This window comes from Mobula birostris, chromosome 12 (genome assembly GCF_030028105.1).
Source record: "Mobula birostris isolate sMobBir1 chromosome 12, sMobBir1.hap1, whole genome shotgun sequence".
NCBI lineage: Eukaryota > Metazoa > Chordata > Chondrichthyes > Myliobatiformes > Myliobatidae > Mobula > Mobula birostris.
In genome coordinates, this window is record NC_092381.1 from 46369600 (window position 1) to 46389600 (window position 20001).

General features: G+C 39.8%; 1 protein-coding gene across 5 annotated transcripts in view; it reads left to right on the forward strand.

The window, feature by feature from the left end:
• The window catches only part of cc2d1b (coiled-coil and C2 domain containing 1B), a 90526-nt gene that overhangs the window by 19573 nt on the left and 50952 nt on the right, over positions 1-20001 (forward strand). For all 5 annotated transcript variants that reach the window (XM_072273743.1, XM_072273742.1, XM_072273746.1 and 2 more), the window contains exons 3-9: positions 5439-5542; positions 10846-10953; positions 14184-14321; positions 14918-15239; positions 16101-16225; positions 17489-17564; positions 19656-19760. In XM_072273743.1, coding sequence (XP_072129844.1) covers positions 5439-5542; positions 10846-10953; positions 14184-14321; positions 14918-15239; positions 16101-16225; positions 17489-17564; positions 19656-19760 — 978 coding nt within the window. The remainder of the gene's footprint in view (positions 1-5438; positions 5543-10845; positions 10954-14183; positions 14322-14917; positions 15240-16100; positions 16226-17488; positions 17565-19655; positions 19761-20001) is intronic.

Genomic DNA, 20001 nt, shown 5'->3' on the forward strand with positions numbered 1-20001 from the left:
TTGCAGTGAATCCATCATCAGGGACCCTTTATAACCAGGTCACGCTCTCTTCTCGCTGCTGCCATCAGGAAGAAAGTACAAGAGCCTCAGGAATCACATCACCGGCTTCAGGAAGAGTTACTACTCCTCAACCATCAGGCTCTTGAATTAAAGGAGATAACTTACATAGAAACGTAGGAAGTAGGTGCAGGAGTAGGCCATTCAGCCCTTTGAGCCTGCATCGCCATTCAGTATGATCATGGCTGATCATCCAACTCAGAACCCTGTACCTGCCTTCTCTGCATACCCCCGATCCCTTTAGCCACAAGGGCCATATCTAACTCCTTCTTAAATATAGCCAATGAACTGGCCTCAACTGTTTCCTGTGGCAGAGAATTCCAGAGATTCACCACTCTCTGTGTGAAGAAGTTTTTCCTCATCTCAGTCCTAAAAGGCTTTCCCTTTATCCTCAAACTGTGACCCCTCGTTCTGGACTTCCCCACCTTCAGGAACAATCTTCCTACATCCAGCCTGTCCAATCCCTTTAGAATTTTATACATTTCAATAAGATCCCCCCTCAATCTTCTAAATTCCAGAGAGTGTAAGCCTAGTCGATCCAATCTTTCATTATATGAAAGTCCTGCCATCCCAGGAATCAATCTGGTGAACCTTCTTTGTACTCCCTCTATGGCAAGAATGTCTTTCCTCAGATTAGGGGACCAAAACTGCACACAATACTCCAGGTGTGGTCTCACCAAGGCCTTGTACAACTGCAGTAGTACCTCCCTGCTCCTGTACTCGAATCCTCTTGCTACGAATGCCAGCATACCATTCGCCTTTTTCACTGCCTGCTGTACCTGCATGCCCACTTTCAATGACTGGTGTACAATGACACCCAGGTCTTGTTGCACCTCCCTTTTTCCTGATCAGCCACCATTCAGATAATAATCTGTTTTCCTGTTTTTGCCACCAAAGTGGATAACCTCACATTTATCCACTTTAGATTGCATCTGCCATGAATTTGCCCACTCACCTAACCTATCCAAGTCACCCTGCATCCTCTTAGCGTCCTCCTCACAGCTAACACTGCTGCCCAGCTTCGTGTCATCTGCAAACTTGGAGGTGCTGCATTTAATTCCTTCGTCTAAGTCATTAATATATATTGTAAACAACTGGCGTCCCAGCACTGAGCCTTGCGGTACCCCACTAGTCACTGCCTGCCATTCTGAAAAAGTCCCGTTTATTCCCACTCTTTGCTTCCTGTCTGCCAACCAATTCTCACATCAATACCATACCCCCAATACCGTGTGCTTTAAGTTTGCACACTAATCTCCTGTGTGGGACCTTGTCAAAAGCCTTTTGAAAATCCAAATATACCACATCCACTGGTTCTCCCCTATCCACTCTACTAGTTACATCCTCAAAAATTTCTATGAGATTTGTCAGACATGACTTTCCTTTCACAAATCCATGCTGACTTTGTCCGATGATTTCACTGCTTTCCAAATGTGCTGTTATCACATCCTTGATAACTGACTCTAGCATTTTCCCCACCACCGATGTCAGGCTTACTGGTCTATAATTCCCCGGTTTCTCTCTCCCTCCTTTTTTAAAAAGTGGGGTTACATTAGCCACCCTCCAATCCTCAGGAGCTAATCCAGAATCTAAAGAGTTTTGAAAAATTATCACTAATGCATCCACTATTTCTTGGGCTACTTCCTTAAGCACTCTGGGATGCAGACCATCTGGCCCTGGGGATTTATCTGCCTTTAATCCCTTCAATTTACCTAACACCACTTCCCTACTAATATGTATTTCCCTCAGTTCCTCCATCTCACTAGACCCCTGGTCCCCTACTATTTCTGGAAGATTATTTATGTCCTCCTTAGTGAAGACAGAACCAAAGTAGTTATTCAATTGGTCTGCCATGTCCTTGTTCCCCATGATCAATTCACCTGTTTCTGACTGTAAGGGACCTACATTTGTCTTAACCAATCTTTTTCTTTTCACATATCTATAAAAGCTTTTACAGTCAGTTTTTATGTTCCCTGCCAGCTTTCTCTCATAATCTTTTTTCCCTTTCCTAATTAAGCCCTTAAATTGAATTAAGTTGAACTTAATTCAACTTCACATGCTTCATCATTGAAATGTTCCCACATTCAGTTCTTTTTGTATTTACACAGTTTGTTGTCTTCTGTGCTCTGGTTGGGCATATAGTTATTATTCTATAGATTTAGTGAGTATGCCTACAAGAAAATGAATCTCAAAGTTGTATATGGTGACGTATATGTAGTTTGAACAGCTTGAGTTGAGAAACTGCTATGTACTTGTTCTTGTAGAAACATGGCTCCATGACAACATTTCATGCACCATCAATCTTCAGGCCATGCCATTCCGGGACTTGTGCTGATACTATTTTTTGTAACGGTGTGTGCTATGGTAATTATGTTCAAAGTAAGTTCATCAGTAAAGTATACATATGTCATTATATACAACCCTAAGATTCATTTTTTTGTGGCCATGCACAATAAGTCCGTAATAGAATGATAACCATACTAGAATTGATGAAAGACCACACCAGCCTGGGCATTCAACCAGTGTGCAAGACAACAAAAAGAAAACACATAAAGAAATAATAATAATAAATAAATAAGCAGTAAATATTGAGAACATGAGATGAGAAGTCTTTGAAAGTGAGTCCATAAGTTGTGGAACATTTCAATGATGGGGCAAACGAAGTTGAGTGAAGTTATCCCTTTGGTTTAAAAGCCTGATGACGGAGGGGCAGGAACTGTTCCTAAACCTGGAGGTGTAAGTCCTGAGGATCCTGCACCAGCTACCTTCCTGATGGCAGCAGAAAGAAGACAGCATGTCTTTCATGGTGGGGGTCTATGATAATGGATGCTGCTTCTCTGCAACAGCACTCTGTGTAGATTTGCTCAATGGTGGGGAGGGCTTTACTCGAAATGGACTGGGCTGTATCGTCTTTTTTTTTTGCAGGATTTTCCATTCAAGGGTTTTGGTGTTTCCGTACCAGGCCTTGATGCAACCAGTCAATATATTCTCCACCACATATCTATAGAAATTGGTCAAAGTTATGGAAGTCATGCTGAATCTTTGCAAACGCCTAGGGAAGTAGAGGTACTGCCATGCTTTCTTCATAATTACACCTATGTGCTGGGCCCAAGATAGGTCCTCTGAAATGATACACTGAGGAGTTTGAAGTTGCTGACCCTTTCCACATCTGGACCTCTGAAGGCTGGCTCACGGACCTCGGGTTTCCTTTTCCTGAAGTCTATAATCAGCTCCTTGGTCTTGCTGACATTGAGTGAGAGGTTATTGTTATGACACCACTCGGCCAGATTTGCAATCTCCCTCCTATATGCTGATTCATCACCACCTTTGATTTGGCCCATGACAGTGGTATCATCAGGAAAACTGAATATGGCATTGGAGCTATGCTCAGCCACACAGTCATAAGTGTAAAGCAAGCAGAGCAGGGGGCTAAGCACAAAGCCTTGTGGTGCACCTGTGCTGATGGAGATCATGGAAGAGATGTTGTTGCCAATCTGCACTGACTGGGGTCTGCAAGTAAGGAAATTGAGCATCCAATTGTACAAGGAAATATTCAGACCAAGGTCTTGAAGCTTATTGATTAGTTTTTAGGGGACGGTGGTTTTGAATGCTAAGCTGTAGTTGATACGAGCATCCTGAGGTATGTATCTTTGCTGTCCAGATGCTCCAGGGTTGACTGAAGAGCCAGTGAGATGGCATCTGTTGTGGACCTGTTGCTCCGGTAGGCAAATTGGAGAGGATCCAAGCCACTGCTCAGGCAGGAGATGATGTTTCATCGCCAATCTGTCTAAGCATTTCCATCACTGTGGATGTAATGCTACTGGGCGATAGTCATTGAGACAGGTTACCTGCTTAGGCAATAGAATAATTGAAGCCTGCTTGAAGCGGATGGGTGACTGCTGAAGCAAGAGGTTAAAGATCTCAGTAAACACTCCAGCCAGTTGATCAGCATAGATTAGTTCTTGGCCAGGTACCCGGTCTGGGCTGGATGCTTTTCGTGGGTTCACCCTCCTGAAGGACGTTTGCACGTCGGCCTCAGAGACTGAAATCACAGGATCCTTGGTGGCTGTGAGAGTTTGTTACGGTCAAAGTAAGCATAGAAGGCACTGAGCTCATCTGGAAGTGAAACCCTGTTGTCTCCTATGTGGCTTGCCACAAAACCAAGCATCCTTTGTTGATTCAAGTTTAGTCTGGAATTGAATTTTGCCTGTGAGATGGCTTTCTGGAGATTGTACCTGGATCTCTTGTAACTTTCTTGGTCACCAGACTTGAATGCTTCTGATCTGGCCCTCAGCAGATTGAGGATCTCATGGCTCATTCCGGGCTTCTGGTTGAGGAAGACTCTGAATGATTTTATGGGGACAGATGTATCCCCAATACACTCAAAAACTTCTATAGATGTACCGTGGAGAGCATTCTGACAGGCTGTATCATTGTCTGGTATGGAGGGGCTACTGCACAGGACTGAAAGAAGCTGCAGAGCGTTGTAAATTTGATCAGCTCCATCTTGGGTACTAGCCTACAAAGTATCCAGGATATTTTCAAGGAACATGTCTCAGAAAGGCAGCGTCCATTATTAAGGATCTCCAGCACTCAGGGCATGCCCTTTTCTCATTGTTACCGTCAGGTAGGAGGTACGGAAGCCTGAAGGCACACACTCAGCGATTCAGGAACAGCTTCTTCCCCTCTGCCATCCGATTCCTAAATGGGCTTTGAACCCGTGAACACTACCTCAGTTTTTTAATATATATTATTTCTGTCTTTTGCACGATTTTTAGTCTATTCAATATACATATATTGTATAAAGTATACTGAATAAGATTTACTTATTATTATTACTATTTTATTTTTTTCTTCTATATTATACATTGTATTGAACTGCTGCTGCTAAGTTAATAAATTTCACGTTTTGTGCTGGTGATAATAAACCTGATTCTGATTCTACAACTATGAGTGCTGTGTGTGGCTGTATGTGCTGTGTTTTGCACCGTCGCCCCGGAAGAACACTTTCGTTTAGCTGTATCAGCATGTATGGTTGAATAACAATTAAAATTTCAGCTTGAACTTGGCAGCTTATACTTTAACGCCAGCTTTGGAGATTTGTTTTTTTTTCAAGAGAAAATGAGTAGTGCTATTGTTTTCCCCTGGTATATAGTTCAACCTTCAGGAAAAGCTACTGATTCACTGTTGATTTATTTTTCCCACAGCTGGGATATGAAGTTTGGTATTGTGAAGGATAATTGCATTAAAATCCCTCTGAGTTCTCTCATATTAATTATCTGACAATATGCCAGATACACAGCTATTTCAATAAGCTATAATCTGAGAACAAAAGAATTTGAATAAACTAGACCTGTCCCTGATCTTGCACATTCTAATCACAGTACCTTTGCCCATGGACCACATAAAACAAATGGCTGACGAGTGCATGAAGGATGTAGATGAAAATGACGACGATGATGATTTTGAAAATGATGAGGATCTCTTGGTAAGTTGGTATTTTGAAAAGGATAAAATGAGTATTGCATGATAAATTAGTTCTCAAAACAAATTTGTGTTTTTGAATATTGTCCAGCCAAGGTGGTGCTGCTGTCTTGCAGCTCTCGGACCCTGGTTCAGTCTGATCTCGGGTGTTGTCTGCATGATCATGTGGATTATTTCCAGGTGTTCTGGTTATCTCTCGCATCCCGAGGATGCGCTGGTTGTTTATTTGGTCACTGTAAATTACTCCTTAATATCGTTCAGGGGGAAAGTGCTGAAAGGAAGTAGACAGGTGTGTGAGAGAGAAAATAAGCTACAGTGATGCAGGAAAATGAGAGAGGGAATGGAAGTCATGGGTTGTTCCTTTGAGAGTTGACATTAACATAATGTCTTAATAGCATTATGAAGTATGAAGTTAGTTTTCACTAATTTAATCTTAAACATAAAAGCACATTGTTCTTCCAGTTTGTTTCATCATGCACTTCAACGTTGGCTTCCCTGTGACCCAACTTCACCCATCAATCTTCTTCTTGTATTCATTAATATCTTTTGATTGATAAATACCTACAGTGCCTATAAAAAATATTCACCCCCGTTTGGAAGTTTTCATGTTTTATTGTTTTACAACATTGAATCACAGTGGATTTAATTTGGCTTTTTTTGACACTGATCAACAGAAAAAGATCACGTCAAAATGAAAACAGATCTCTACAAAGTGATCTATATTAATTAGAAATATAAAACACACAATAATTGAATGTTAAGTATTCACTCCCATTTAGTATGACACCAAATCATCAATCGTGCAGCCAGTTGGTTTCAGAAGCCACATATTTAGTTAAATGGAGATTACCATGTGCATTTGAGGTGTTTCAATTGATTGTAGTAAAAATACATCTGTATTGGGAAGGTCCAACTGCTGGTGAGTTAGTATCCTGGCAAAAACTACACTACGAAGACAAAAGAACACTCCAAGCAACTCTGGGAAAAGGTTATTGAATAGCACAAGTCAGGAGATGGATACAAGAAAATTTCCAAGTCATTGAACATCCCTTGGAGTACAGTGAAGTCAATCATCAAGAAATTGAAAGAATATGGCACAGATGTAAATCTGTTTAGAGCAGGCCATCCTCAAAAACTGAGTGACGTGCAAGAAGGGGACGAGTGAGGGAGGTACCACGAGACCTATGACAACTCTGGAGGAATTACAAGCTTCAGTCGCTGAGATGAGAGAGACTGCACATACAACAACTGTTGCCCAGGTGCTTCGCCTGTTGCAGCTTTATCGGAGAGTGGCAAACGGAAAGCCACTGTTGGGGAAAAAAACTCACATGAGATCTCAGCTACAGTTTACCGGAAGGAATGTGGGAGACTCGGCTGGAAGAAGGATCTATGGTCTGATGAAACCGAAATTGAGCCTTTTGGCCATCAGACTAAATGCTATTTTGGCGTGAGCCAAGCACTGTACCTCATGAGAAAACACACCATCCCTGCTGTGAAGCATGGTGGTGGCTGCATCATGCTGTGGGGATGCTTCACTGCAGCAGGCCCTGGAAGGCTTGTGAAGGTAGAGGGTAAAATGAATGGAGCATAATACAGGGAAATCCTGGAGAAAAAACTGATGCCTTGTGCAAGACAACTGCGACTTGGGAGAAGATTTGTTTTCCAGAAGACAATGATCCTAAACATAAAACCAAAGCTACACAGGAATGGCGTAAAAACAACAAAGTTAATGTCCTGGAGTGGCCAAGTCGGAGTCCAGACCTCAATCCAATTGAGAATTTGTGACTGGACTTGAAAAGGGCTGTTCACTCACTAACCCCATGCAATCTGAGCAGTTTTGTGAAGAAGAATGGGGAAAAAATTGCAGTGTCCAGGTATGCAAAGCTGATGGAGACCAATCCTCACAGACTCAAGGCTGTAGTTGCTGCGTCTACTAAATACTGACTTGAATGAGATGAGCACTTGTACAATCAATTATTTTGCGTTTTATATTTGTAATTAATTTAGATCACTTTATCAAGATCTGTTTTGACTTTGACACAAAGGAGTCTTTTTTTTCTGTTGATCAGTGTCAAAAAAGCCATATTAAATCCACTGTGATTCAATGTTGTAAAACAATAAAACATGAAAACTTGCAGGGAAGGGGGAGGAATACTTTAATAGGCACTGCATGTATCTCATATTCATTAAGGTGTATATTGCACCGTTACTTGTACATATCAATATAAGAACATAAGACACACGGGCAGAATTAGGCCATTTGGTCCATTGAGTTTGCTCCACCATTTGATCATGGCTGATTTATTTCTTCAGTTTCCTATCTTCTCGCCACAACTAAATTTCATTCCAATCACTGACAAAACCTACCCCTCTGCCTTTTTGCTTTCTCTTCTGTAGATGTAACTTGCTACATTTAGTTCTAGCGCAGCTCTGTCTCAGTGACTGCTACAATATTACAACCTTATCCTGTGGAACCATACTTATGTATTACTTAAAATGTTTCTGTTACCTTGCACTAAAGCACATCTAAAGTACTGTACAAATATTTCCTCAGGAAATCTGAACAAAACTAGAAAATGAAAGAAAAGTAGGGTGGTTAAATTGGTAGAAAGAAGTAGTAGAAAGTTAATGTTTGGGTAATTAACTTTTATCAGATCTGCCAATGGTTACCACCTTAGTATAGAATATGCCTTTTGTTCTCTCTTTCCCTTTCCCAAATCAGCCAATGGAGCTGACTCGATGGGCTGAATGGCTTAATTCTGCTCTCTCGTATGTTTTATTGTCTTATTTTAAAACTCGTATGTATCTATATTTTCCCATTTTGATCAAAGGTCATTTGCTTCATTGCTGCCAACCTCCTGAGGGTTTCAAATATTTTCTGGATTTCATTCTAAAGTGCTTGTAATGAATGAATTCAATTGTGTTGTTGTTTGAGTTATTCCTAAATAATTTGTATTATACATAAATGCCTGTTATTATTTAAATATACAACATTCGTTTATTAAATGGTTTTTCACTTACTGTAAATTCCAGTGTATAAGCTGACCCGGAGTATAAGCCGATCCCCCCCATTTTTAAGGTTAAAAAAGTGACTTTTTCATGTTACCTTTGGATAAGCCGACCCATTTTGTAGAGGTTTTTGATTTAACCAGAAAAGATCACAAGATCTCACATGCCGGTACTCGGCTTTGCTGGATCCGGAACCTGGAAATTTTGTGAACCAGTACCTGCTAAGAAAATAGGCCTACACATTGTTGAGCATTATAAGCGAATTCTTAATTAATAAATCAGGGAGGGAAGTTTTGGATTAGGTTCCCAATGGTAAAGAATCCTCTGAAATGTAACCCCCGTGAAACCATTTAGCGCCCATCGTAATCTCGTTAAAACATAACGCGGGGTGGTGGGATCAGTACGTGTACTCAGTATTGAGTTTGCGACCACCATGTACAAAAGATTAAAATGAATGCGATATGATGCTGGCTTCAAGCTGAAGGTTGTTGATTTTGCTAAAGGAATGAATGATTCTGCAGTTGCTAAGAAGTTTAGTGTAAATGTGATACAAGTGAGAGAGTGGAGAAAGGCAGAGGACACGCTGAGGGAAATGCCAAAGACGGAATGTGCAAACCACGGGAAAACATACCAGTGGCCAGAACTGGAAGAAAAAGTTTTAGAGCGGGTGAATCACCAGCGATTGTCTGGATACATTGTTATCAGATAAATGATTCGAGTTCAAACGTTGAAATGGACCGCAAAACACAGTGAGGTCAGTGAAAATTTCAAAGCTATGTGAATTGGTGCACCCAATTTATGAATAGACATGATCTTGTGTTGAGACAAAAAGCAAAGACTGCTCAGAAGTTGCTGAGCGAACTTGAGAATAAGATTACGGCCTTCCAATTGTTTGTAATCAAGCATTGAAAGGCACATTCTTACCCGCTCTCACTGATTGGTAACATGGACGAGTCACCAATGTTCTTTGATTTTGCTGGCAGCCGCACCGTCAATCAGAAGGGGGAGAAAACAGTCCTCGTCAAAACAACTGGACACGAGTAGCAACATTTTACTGTCGTGTTAACGTGTATGGCTGATGGGACCAAACTACCACCGATGGTGATTTTTAAGAGGAAAACATTACCAAAGAAAGAAAAATTCCCGCGGGGTGTAGTTGTTTACGTTCAAGAACACGGCTGGATGGACAAAGTGGGTTGCTTGAAGTGGGTTAAAGAGGGGTGGCGTTGACGTCCCGAGGATTTCAGGAAGGAAAAGTTGCTACTTGTCTGGGACATGTGCAAAGCGCACTTGTCAGGTGAGACAAAAGCAGCATTAAAAGCTGAAAATACGGACATTGCATTCATCCCTGGTGGTTTGACATCTGTGTTTCTTTTGTGTAGATTTCATAAGCATTTGTATTTTCTTTTGTATTTGACTCAAAAACAGCCATTAAAGACGACTTATCTTCTGTGTATTCGTTTTTCCAAAGTTGGCACCCTCTGTATAAGCTAACCGCCTAATTTTCGGACCAAAATTTAGGGCCAAATTTTCGGCTGAGACACTGGAATTTACAGTAATTTTCCTTTTGTAAATTTTGAATTTATTGTGTATTGGGATTATGAATTAATGCCTGAAGGCCTTTCAATGAAATGTGAAGTCATATTCAAGTGGAGTCATGAAGATTACAGTTATCCAGAATGAGTAATTGGATAGACTTGTAAACAGAAAACCCAGCTGATCATTTTTCTGTGACCCCACATCAACAAAATCTATCAGCTCTACACAGATATGCTGGCTCAACATCCTGTCATGATTTGCTTTAACCAGTAGATGATGTGGGAAGTAATTGGAATGAATTTAAGCATTGGCCATTGTGCCTAATTAATTTAATGATAATTAACTGTTTACATTATCCATTTGGTGCTTATTTTGGCAAACACCTTAAGCTATGGAATATCAAATAATTGTGCATTAAATGTGTTTATCTTAAAATGTATCAATGGTTGAAAGTTATGGATTATCTTATTTTTTGCTGAATAACTTGAAACCAGAAAATAGTAACATTATGTCTGGTAGTTTAACCTTAATATAACCACTGACAGATGCCTCTTTCACAGTTACATCCTTTAATTGCTTGTCCCCTTATTTCCACAAATCTAAACCTGCAGAGGACCTAGCAAACAAATGCCTCAGTATTAAACAAACTGTATTCTGTGTTTATTAATTTGTTAATGGATTACATAATTGTAAACCAGGTAGTGTGCTAATTAAAAATATTTGCACAAGTTACATAAAATATTTATTTTTCTAATTAAGGCAGAGTTAAAGGAAGTGGTCGGGGATGAGAAGGAAGAATCTTCAAATTCACCTTCTCCCACAGAGATGCCAGTATCGATAAGGCAGCAAATTGTATCTCAGCCTCAGGTAAATGACGTCTTTCTAGGTTAACGAGGAAAGATTATTCTTGTATATGGTGTAATACTGTCAGTTAAAACAAAACTTATTGCTACATAATGTGCTTTTATTTGCTGCACCTCGGTAGACTATATTAGTAATTTGACTTTACTAATTACACTCTTATTTGGAAAGTGCAGATAATCTTTAGAATGAGAAATGTCTTGCAAGGTATTTATTGAGTTTTCTTAAAAGGACCACTGAAATTCAATTTAAGAAAAATGTGTAATTAACACGGTGGAGATTAACTGTAATGTATTGATGCATAAAATTGTCAGCAAGTTGGTAGCAGTTGAATAGCACCAAGAGCTAAACTATACTATTGTCAGCATCAGCTTTAGCAATTTGTAGATGAAGATGAGTTAGTTATGCTTTGCCTGATTCACTTTCAGTTCATAGAATAACAAAGTAAAGCTTTTATGTCTTTCACGAGGTCTTTGCCTAGTTTTTAACTTTGCCTAATGTTCATTTTATATAGAAACATAAACATAGAAACATAGAAAATAGGTGCAGGAATAGGCCATTCGGCCCCTCGAGCCTGCACCACCATTCAGTATGATCATGACTGATCATCCAACTCAGAACCCTGTACCTGCCTTCTCTCCATACCCCCGATCCCTTTAGCCACAAGGGCCATATCTAACCCCCTCTTAAATATAGCCAATGAACTGGCCTCAGCTGTTTCCTGTGGCAGAGAATTCCACAGATTCACCACTCTCTGTGTGAAGAAGTTTTTCCTCATCCTGGTCCTAAAAGGCTTTCCCTTTATCCGTAAACTGTGACCCCTCATTCTGGACCTCCCCAACATTGGGAACAATCTTCCTCCATCTAGCCTGTCCAATCCCTTTAGAATTTTATACGTTTCAATAAGATCCCCCCTCAATCTTCTAAATTCCAGCAAGTAAAAGCCTAGTTCATCCAGTCTTTCATCATATGAAAGTCCTGCCATCCCAGGAATCAATCTGGTGAGCCTTCTTTGTACTTCCTCTATGACAAGGATGTCTTTCCTCAGATTAGGGGACCAAAGCTGCACACAATACTCCAGGTGTGGTCTCACCAAGACTTGTACAACTGCAGTAGAACCTCCCTGCTCCTGTACTCAAATCTTCTTGCTATGAATGCCAGCATACCATTTTCCTTTTTCACCGCCTGCTGTACCTGCATGCCCACTTTCAATGACTGGTGTACAATGACATCAGGTCTCGTTGCACCTCCCCTTTTCCTAATCAGCCACCGTTCAGATAATAATCTGTTTTTCTGTTCTTGCCACCAAAGTGGATAACCTCACATTGATCCACATTAAATTGCATCTGCCATGCATTTGCCTGCTTACCTAACCTATCCAAGTCACCCTGCATCCCCTTAGCATCCTCCTCATAGCTAACTCTGCCACCCAGCTTCGTGTCATCCGCAAATACCCCACTAGTCACTGCCTGATATTGGTTACATTAAGTCTTATAACTTCCCTGAAATATAACATAAGACCATAAGACATAGGAGCAGATTTAGGCCATTCAGCCCATTGTGTCTGCTCTGCCATTCCATCACGGCTAATCCTAGATCCCACTCAACCCCGTACACCTGCCTTCTCACCATACCCCTTGATGCCCTGAAAATACTAAGAACAACTTTGGGTGAAATTATTGAGAAAATGCCCAAATAGAGTTGTGGCATCCATCATAAATGTGGTTATAAAAATTGATCCGGTAGGACATGGTGTATTGGCTGTTGTTGCATGAATGAAATCACTGGAGAGAAAGTTACCAGTAGATACAAAGCAGCTTCTTTATTCGACAAAACCACATCATACGGACGGAGACGCTTTTGGTGGAAAAGTCTGCTGCCCAACGTGGGACTCAATATTTATTTGCTAAACACAAAGAACAATTCCACATTTACAAAGTATATAGACAATGCTTTCATTTGAAACGACATACAAACTTCACACCTTCTGGTTCACATCCATCCCACAGGCGCCAGCAGTGTCTGGACTGGGCTTTTAGAAATTCATTGTTACAAACTAAATCCACAATACATTATCAAGGAACAGAAGACTGGTGGCCAAAGCCATTTGCTAAATGTAAATGACCTAAACCCAAAAATCACTCTAACATTGGCATACTGAATAAATTTACTCATAAAGTGGCAAGTCATTCAAAGTGTTTGAATTCCACAATTTATTCTAATATTATCAGCACCTGTGATTTACTAATTTCATAAAATCATAGAACAATTTTTAAAAAATTGTTGAGAGATTTAGGCCTTGCATTTGTTTCCAAAGTTTGTCACAAAAGCAAGTAGTAATTTTATCTTACATTTATATTGTGATGGAGTACATCACAAAGCCATATACAAGAACTAAAGATGAATTGCTTACTAATAGAGTGTGTTCATTGACCTGCACACTGGGGCACATTTATTGGAAAATAGAATCCAAAATGTTGAAGGTCCTATTTACACTCAACCCCCTGTTGGGAAATGAGGGAGGGCAAGTTACCGGAATGTCAGATCAATTTGGTACCAGTGACCATATTCTCCTAGTTTTAAAGTAGATATGAAAAAACACAGGACCAGTCCACAAGATGAAGTCTTAAAAAAGGGAAAGGGTAACTTCGATGCAATTAGACAGGAACTTGCAGAGGTGGATTATGAGAGGCTGTTGCAGGTAAAGGGGCTGTCTAGCATTTGCGAGGTTTTTAAAAGTGATTTAGAGAGAGAATTTAGGATCAGCGAGTTCCTGATAGAGTGAAAAGCAAGGCTGGCAAGCAGAGGGAACCCTGGTTCACAAGGGATATTGAGAGTCTGATCAAGAAAAACGAAGCATTTGTCAGGTGAAGGTAGGTGGGATTGTGGTGCTTAAGGGATGAGGAGTACATTTAATAGGAAAATAGGAGGGCTAAAAGAGGGCATGATTTGGCAGATAAGAGAAAGGAGATTCTATAAGTATATTAAGAGTGTAGAACATTTTGCCACTTGGAGTTATTGAAGTATACAGTTCTGATATGAATAAAGGAAGGAATGTTTCAATCATGGGGGACAAGGGAATAGAGCTTCTGCTAACTGCTGAGAAAAAGCAATTGAGGTCCATGAAAGCTTAAGGATGATAACTTACCAGCATTTAGAACGTGCCTTACTGTGGTGTGCATTATATGTTCAAGCATGTGATCAGAAAAATATATCCTATTTTTCCCCTCCCCAAGTCGAGCACAGTTTCTATGAATGCGCCTGGTTTGCAAGGTACGCTGGAAGAACGAATTCGGATGTATGGCGTTGCAGTTGCTAATGCAAAGCAAGCTGGGGAAACCTCCAAAATGAGAAGATATGAACGGGGACTAAAGGTATAATTTATTAGTTATTTATGTTCCAACCTCCATGTAATTTTTGGGCAGTTTGGATTTTTCTGTCGATTGCATTGGAGATGCTTCAGTGTCAATTGATGGGAACAGCGTTTTCATAACGCAGCCAAAGTGTGAAGTCTATTTCTGTCAAACCTTGTCTTAAAGAAAGATGTAGCCCTGAGGCTCCATTTAGCAAATTAGCAATTCAGAGAAGTTGAATTAAAATTCTCATTAGGGCTGTATTTTTGGTTGGATTTAATGTTACTTTAGCATAGCTGAATGTTGTGCACTCATATTTTAACTTTGAAATTTTTTTTGCAATTTCTCTTTAATTGTGTGTACTTTCATAGCAAAAATGAAGAACTTTTGGTTTAATGTACAAGTTCATTTTGGATTTCCTTTTCATAATCTACTCAACAAGCTGCTTATTATGTGAAGTGTGGGTTCTTAAAAGAATATGGAGATGATATTCTCACTGAAATAGTTTGATTTTTTTTGGAAAACCTTGAGAAGAATTTATTAGAAATCTTGTGAATTTTAAGGTTTATTTGAATATAGTATATACAGTCTTTAACTGATTCCTTTTTTTTTAACAGACTCTACAGACAATGCTGGTTTCTGCAAAGAAAGGTAAAAAAATAGACGAAGCAGAAATTCCTCCTCCGGTGCCCACTGGTAAAAGCAGTGCTCCAGTCCTCCAACCCGATGGCTTAAATGCAGGAAGTTCAGAAACTGAAAATGTAGAGGGTGGAAAAGCGGAAATTCCTGATGAAACAGCAGCACCAGCAAAATCTATTAAGACTGTGTTACCTGTGATGCCTTCCATGCCTGAATCTCAAAATGTTCTTGAAGAGCACGCACCGACCACTCACTCAGAGATCAGTGATGTGTCCATTGCAGCAGTTAGTGACGGTACAGGTACTGTATCAAAAGAAACTGCTCTTATTCTGCCATTTCAGTTGTAATAGGTCGGGTCTTGCAAACAGATTTGTAAAGCCAGCTCTGTCAGTTCACTGAGCCGCTAGGTTCTCAAGGAGCCTAGTGGCCAAACCCACTCACCAAGTTTCAAGCATAGTACCAAGGAATTTCTCTTGAACCCTGCAACAGGCTAAATTGATTAGGAAGCAAATGACAAGGTAGGTTACATTTTAAAGTACTTATTTTTAATATGTTTTTGAGGCATTGTTGGTTAACTTCAATCATTTAATTTTTTTAAATAATTGAATTATTTTCTTCCATTTTAATTCTTATTAAATAACTCTGCATGTTAGCTTTTGCACCTGGTGATGTCTTAGGCCCCACTACGCCAGTTGTCGATCTCTTCAGGCCGCATATCTCTGAAACACAGGACTACTGGTAAAAGTGGCCCTCGACACCCTAAAGAGGTTAAGTGTAGTCATGGAAACCGTAGGCAGTGATTCCAAATGCAACAAGATTAGGCCAAACACAATGATATTCACACCCTAACTGCTCATGAATTAGGTGATGTCTACAATGAGGAAATTATATATAATCTGTGAAAGACTGAATACTCTGAACTTCTCTAGTTAAAATTATTGTTCTGTTCCTCATTGATAAATATATTTTGACTGATTGAAAGATAGTACTGCTGAAATAAATATACCAGGTTTGTAAAATACAAATCAGTCTTGTAGTCAATTTTGGATTAAGCTCTGAACCAAATTAGGAAATCTCTGAAGGTAGTCCTCTGAAACTGGTCCTGTTGCAGATCAATTATGCTATGATTTTTAAAGTCAGTATTTTTTTAACATTTTGCAGGGTCGGATGATTCAAAAACAAAAGAGCTGCTAATTGGAAGACAGAAAGAATATAAATTGGCTGCACTGAGAGCAAAGCAACAAGGAGACATCACAACAGCTCTAGAATATGTGAAAATCTGCAAAGTAAAAGATTTGTATTTTTTTGGTGAATCCTGTAAAATGTTCAATGTAAATGCATTTAATGTTTAATTTATGCTTATATATGACCAATATAGAAGCAATTCCTGAAGTTCTATTCAGCAGAGACTATTTTAATGGTAGTGGTGTGTTTGCTTTTGGGCAAAATTAATTAGATACTCTTGAAGTTGCACACTTATCCGACAAATGAGATCAGCTGTGAAATACTAAAAACTAAGCAGAATTAATGTAAAATATACTTGAATAATAAAAAGGATCAATCTAGCAAAAGCTACCATTACCAACGTGAAATTGTCTGAAATTTAGGCACTTGTTCCTCTGTTTCAAACTGGTGATATTCTATTTTCTGAAGATTTATGAACTAGCAATTGGCAGTTAAACTCTAATTTGACCTTCTGTGTACTTCACAATGATTTGTTTCTTTAGTTTTGAAGGAAAGTGCTCTACCACTGCAGTTTTGAAGTTGCCAAATCTCAAAAACAGTGTAAAGCAGACGAGCCAGTTAAATATTTACTTTTAATCCTACTACACGTACTTGTGACATGCAGAGGTTTTGCTGTGACAGTTCCAAAATCTTCATATAATAAAGAAGGGAATAGTTAATATGTAATCCCTAATGGGTGGCAGGGTGGAGCTATGTCTCTACCAAAGGAGGTGTAAGGTGCTCCTGCTCTCCACTAGCCCACAGGTTACCCTTGGGTAAGGTGTAGTGCCTGCTTTACCCCCCCCCACCCCGCCCCCCACAAGGGCAAGCTACTTCTGCAGAAAAAAATTGATCGCCTTTGTCGAACAGTATGGCACGTAATGATGATGATGAATCCCCGACGTTAAAAGATATTGTTATTAAGAATGTTAAACTGTCTGTCTCATTGGATGTCTGACATTGGCCCTTCTGTTTGAAAGCACGTTGTTTATGCAAGTCACCTTGCATGAGAAGAATTGAGCAATGCTGACTTTCTGTGCAGTCCAAATTTCCACCCGCTTTATCTGCCTTTTGTCGACTTGGTGGAAATAAGAAATGTTTTTACTTATGTTGTGGATTTAATCCTAGTGGTGTCTTCAATTTTAAGATTTCAGGGCATATAATTTCTAAAGATTTGTTTTAATCTGGGTTTCTTTGTAATGTAATTTTTTGCTTTTAGCTTCATTTACAGATGCAATAATTTTGGACTATTTACAACAGTACACTGTTTTTAAACATAGACTAGACAGATTTGAATGTGTAAATTGTTATTTTGTTTTTTTTAGAGGCTTGATATTGCGATAAAGGCTTTGCACAATGGGGAACCAGTGGATCTAAGTAATTTGCCATCATCATTAACAGGTGTAAATATATATCTGTTTTCAAAATTTATCTGCCTTTTATAGTTGTAAAAGTTATGTTGAGTTAATAGCAGTTTGTAAACAACTGGATATGTCTACTTTATTGTTGAATGCATTTGCATGCACAAAGGAGTGACCATTGTGTTCCTGCACTGATTACTGAGACAAAGCTAATCTCAGGTAGTCATTTGTGATATTGGTTATCACAACTGGCCTCTTCACAGGAATCTTCAGATGACCCTGCTGAGGCAATTGAGATTGAGTACAATTTAAGAGGAGATGGGCAACGGCCTTTCATTGAGATACCAAATAGATGTTTTCAGGTCCATCATCAAAATGGTACTCCTACCACGTTGACTACTGCGGCAGAGAAAACAAGAAATTTCCAGACTATGTAGATGTAGTATATGTAAATGCAGTTTCCTGATTGGAAATAGTACTGAGTACTTGAAATACCTTCTCCAACAAGTCATAATAAATAGATTAGAAACATAGAAACATAAAAAAGCTACAGTACAATACAGGCCCCTCAGCCCACAAAGCTGTGCCGAACATGTCCTTACCTTAGAACTACCTAGGCTTTACCCATAGCCCTCTATTTTTCTAAGCTCCATGTAGCCATCCAGGAGTCTCTTAAAAGACCCCATCATTTCCGCCTCCACCGCCGCCGCCGGCAACCTATTCCACACACTCACCGCTCTCTGCGTAAAAAACTTACCCCTGACATCTCCCCTGTACCTACTTCCAAGCACCTTAAAACTATGCCCTCTTGTGCTAGCCATTTCAGCCCTGGGAAAAAGTCTCTGACTCTCCACATGATCAATGCCTCTCATTATCTTGTATACCTCTATCAGGTCACCTCTCATCTTCTGTCGCTCTAAGGAGAAAAGGCCAAGTTCACTCAACCTATTCTCATAAGGCATGCTCCCCAATCCAGGCAACATCCTTGTAAATCTCCTCTGCACCCTTTCTATGGTTTCTATGTCCTTCCTGTAGTGAGGCAACCAAAATTGAGCACAGTACTCCAAGTGGGGTCTGACCAGCGTCCTGTATAGCTGCAACATTACCTCTCGGCTCTTAAACTAAATCCCATGATTGAGGAAGGCCAACGCACCGTATGCCTTCTTAACCACAGAGTCAATCTGCGTAGCAGCTTTGAGTGCCCTATGGACTCGGACCCCAAGATCCCTCTGATCCTCCACACTGCCAAGATTCTTACCATTAATGCTATCGTATTTGACCTACCAAAATGAACCACCTCACACTTATCTGGGTTGAACGCCATCTACCACTTCTCAGCCCAGTTTTGCATCCTATCAATATCCCACTGTAACTTCTGACAGCCTTCCACACTATCCACAACACCCCCAACCTTTGTGTCATCAGCAAATTTACTAACCCATCCCTCCACTTCCTCATCCAGGTCGTTTATAAAAATCATGAAGAGAAGGGGTCCCAGAACAGATCCCTGAGGCACACCACTGGTCACCGACCTCCATGCAGAATATGACCTGTCTACAGCCACTCTTTGCCTTCTGTGGGCAAGCCAGTTCTGGATCCACAAAGCAATGTCCCCTTGGATCCCATGCCTCTTTACTTTCTCAATAAGCCTTGCATGGGGTACCTTATCAAATGCCTTGCTGAAATCCATATACACTACATCTACTGCTCTACCTTCATCAATATGTTTAGTCACATCCTCAAAAAATACAATCAGGCTCATAAGGCACGACCTGCACTTGACAAAGCCATGCTGAGTATTCCTAATCATATTATTCCTATCCAAATGTTCATAAATCCTGCCTCTCAGGATCTTCTCCATCTAACTAAAGCAAATCATTATGAAGTAAGTAGAAAGCTATTCTTCACACAAACCAATTCTGAATTCTCACACAGCAGAATCAGGCTCCTGACTGACTATTAATTTAGAAATGCTTATTGCATCCTTGCAGCAGATTAGTTATTCAACCTGTCAGTTTAAGTATTTCTTGTGCTTTTAATATATTGAATAGAAAAACCTTGAGATATCATAAAGTGATTTACTAACTTTATTATGGTTTTATGTATTAAAGTTATTCAAATATTTTGATAGATACCTCAACCCAAGACAAATCAGCAAGTCCTTCGAGGACAGTAACTCTTCCTGATCAGCAAGAAGGTGGTCCTAAAACAGAACCTCAGGGAAACACAGAGTCAGGTAGGATAGGTTAGGTATGCTTTGTAAATGTTCTGTACTGGTATTTCTGAAATTTAATTTTATTATATAAATAAGAAAAATGGCATTTTGTAAAAATAATTATAGATTAAATTAAAAAAATAAAATACCATAGATCAGTGCTGAAAGTTTGAAACTATGAGGCATGATTTGTAATTCAGTTTCTTAAGGATTTAGTGGAAGTCACAGTAAGCCAAACTGATGGCTCTGGACCTGTATTCAC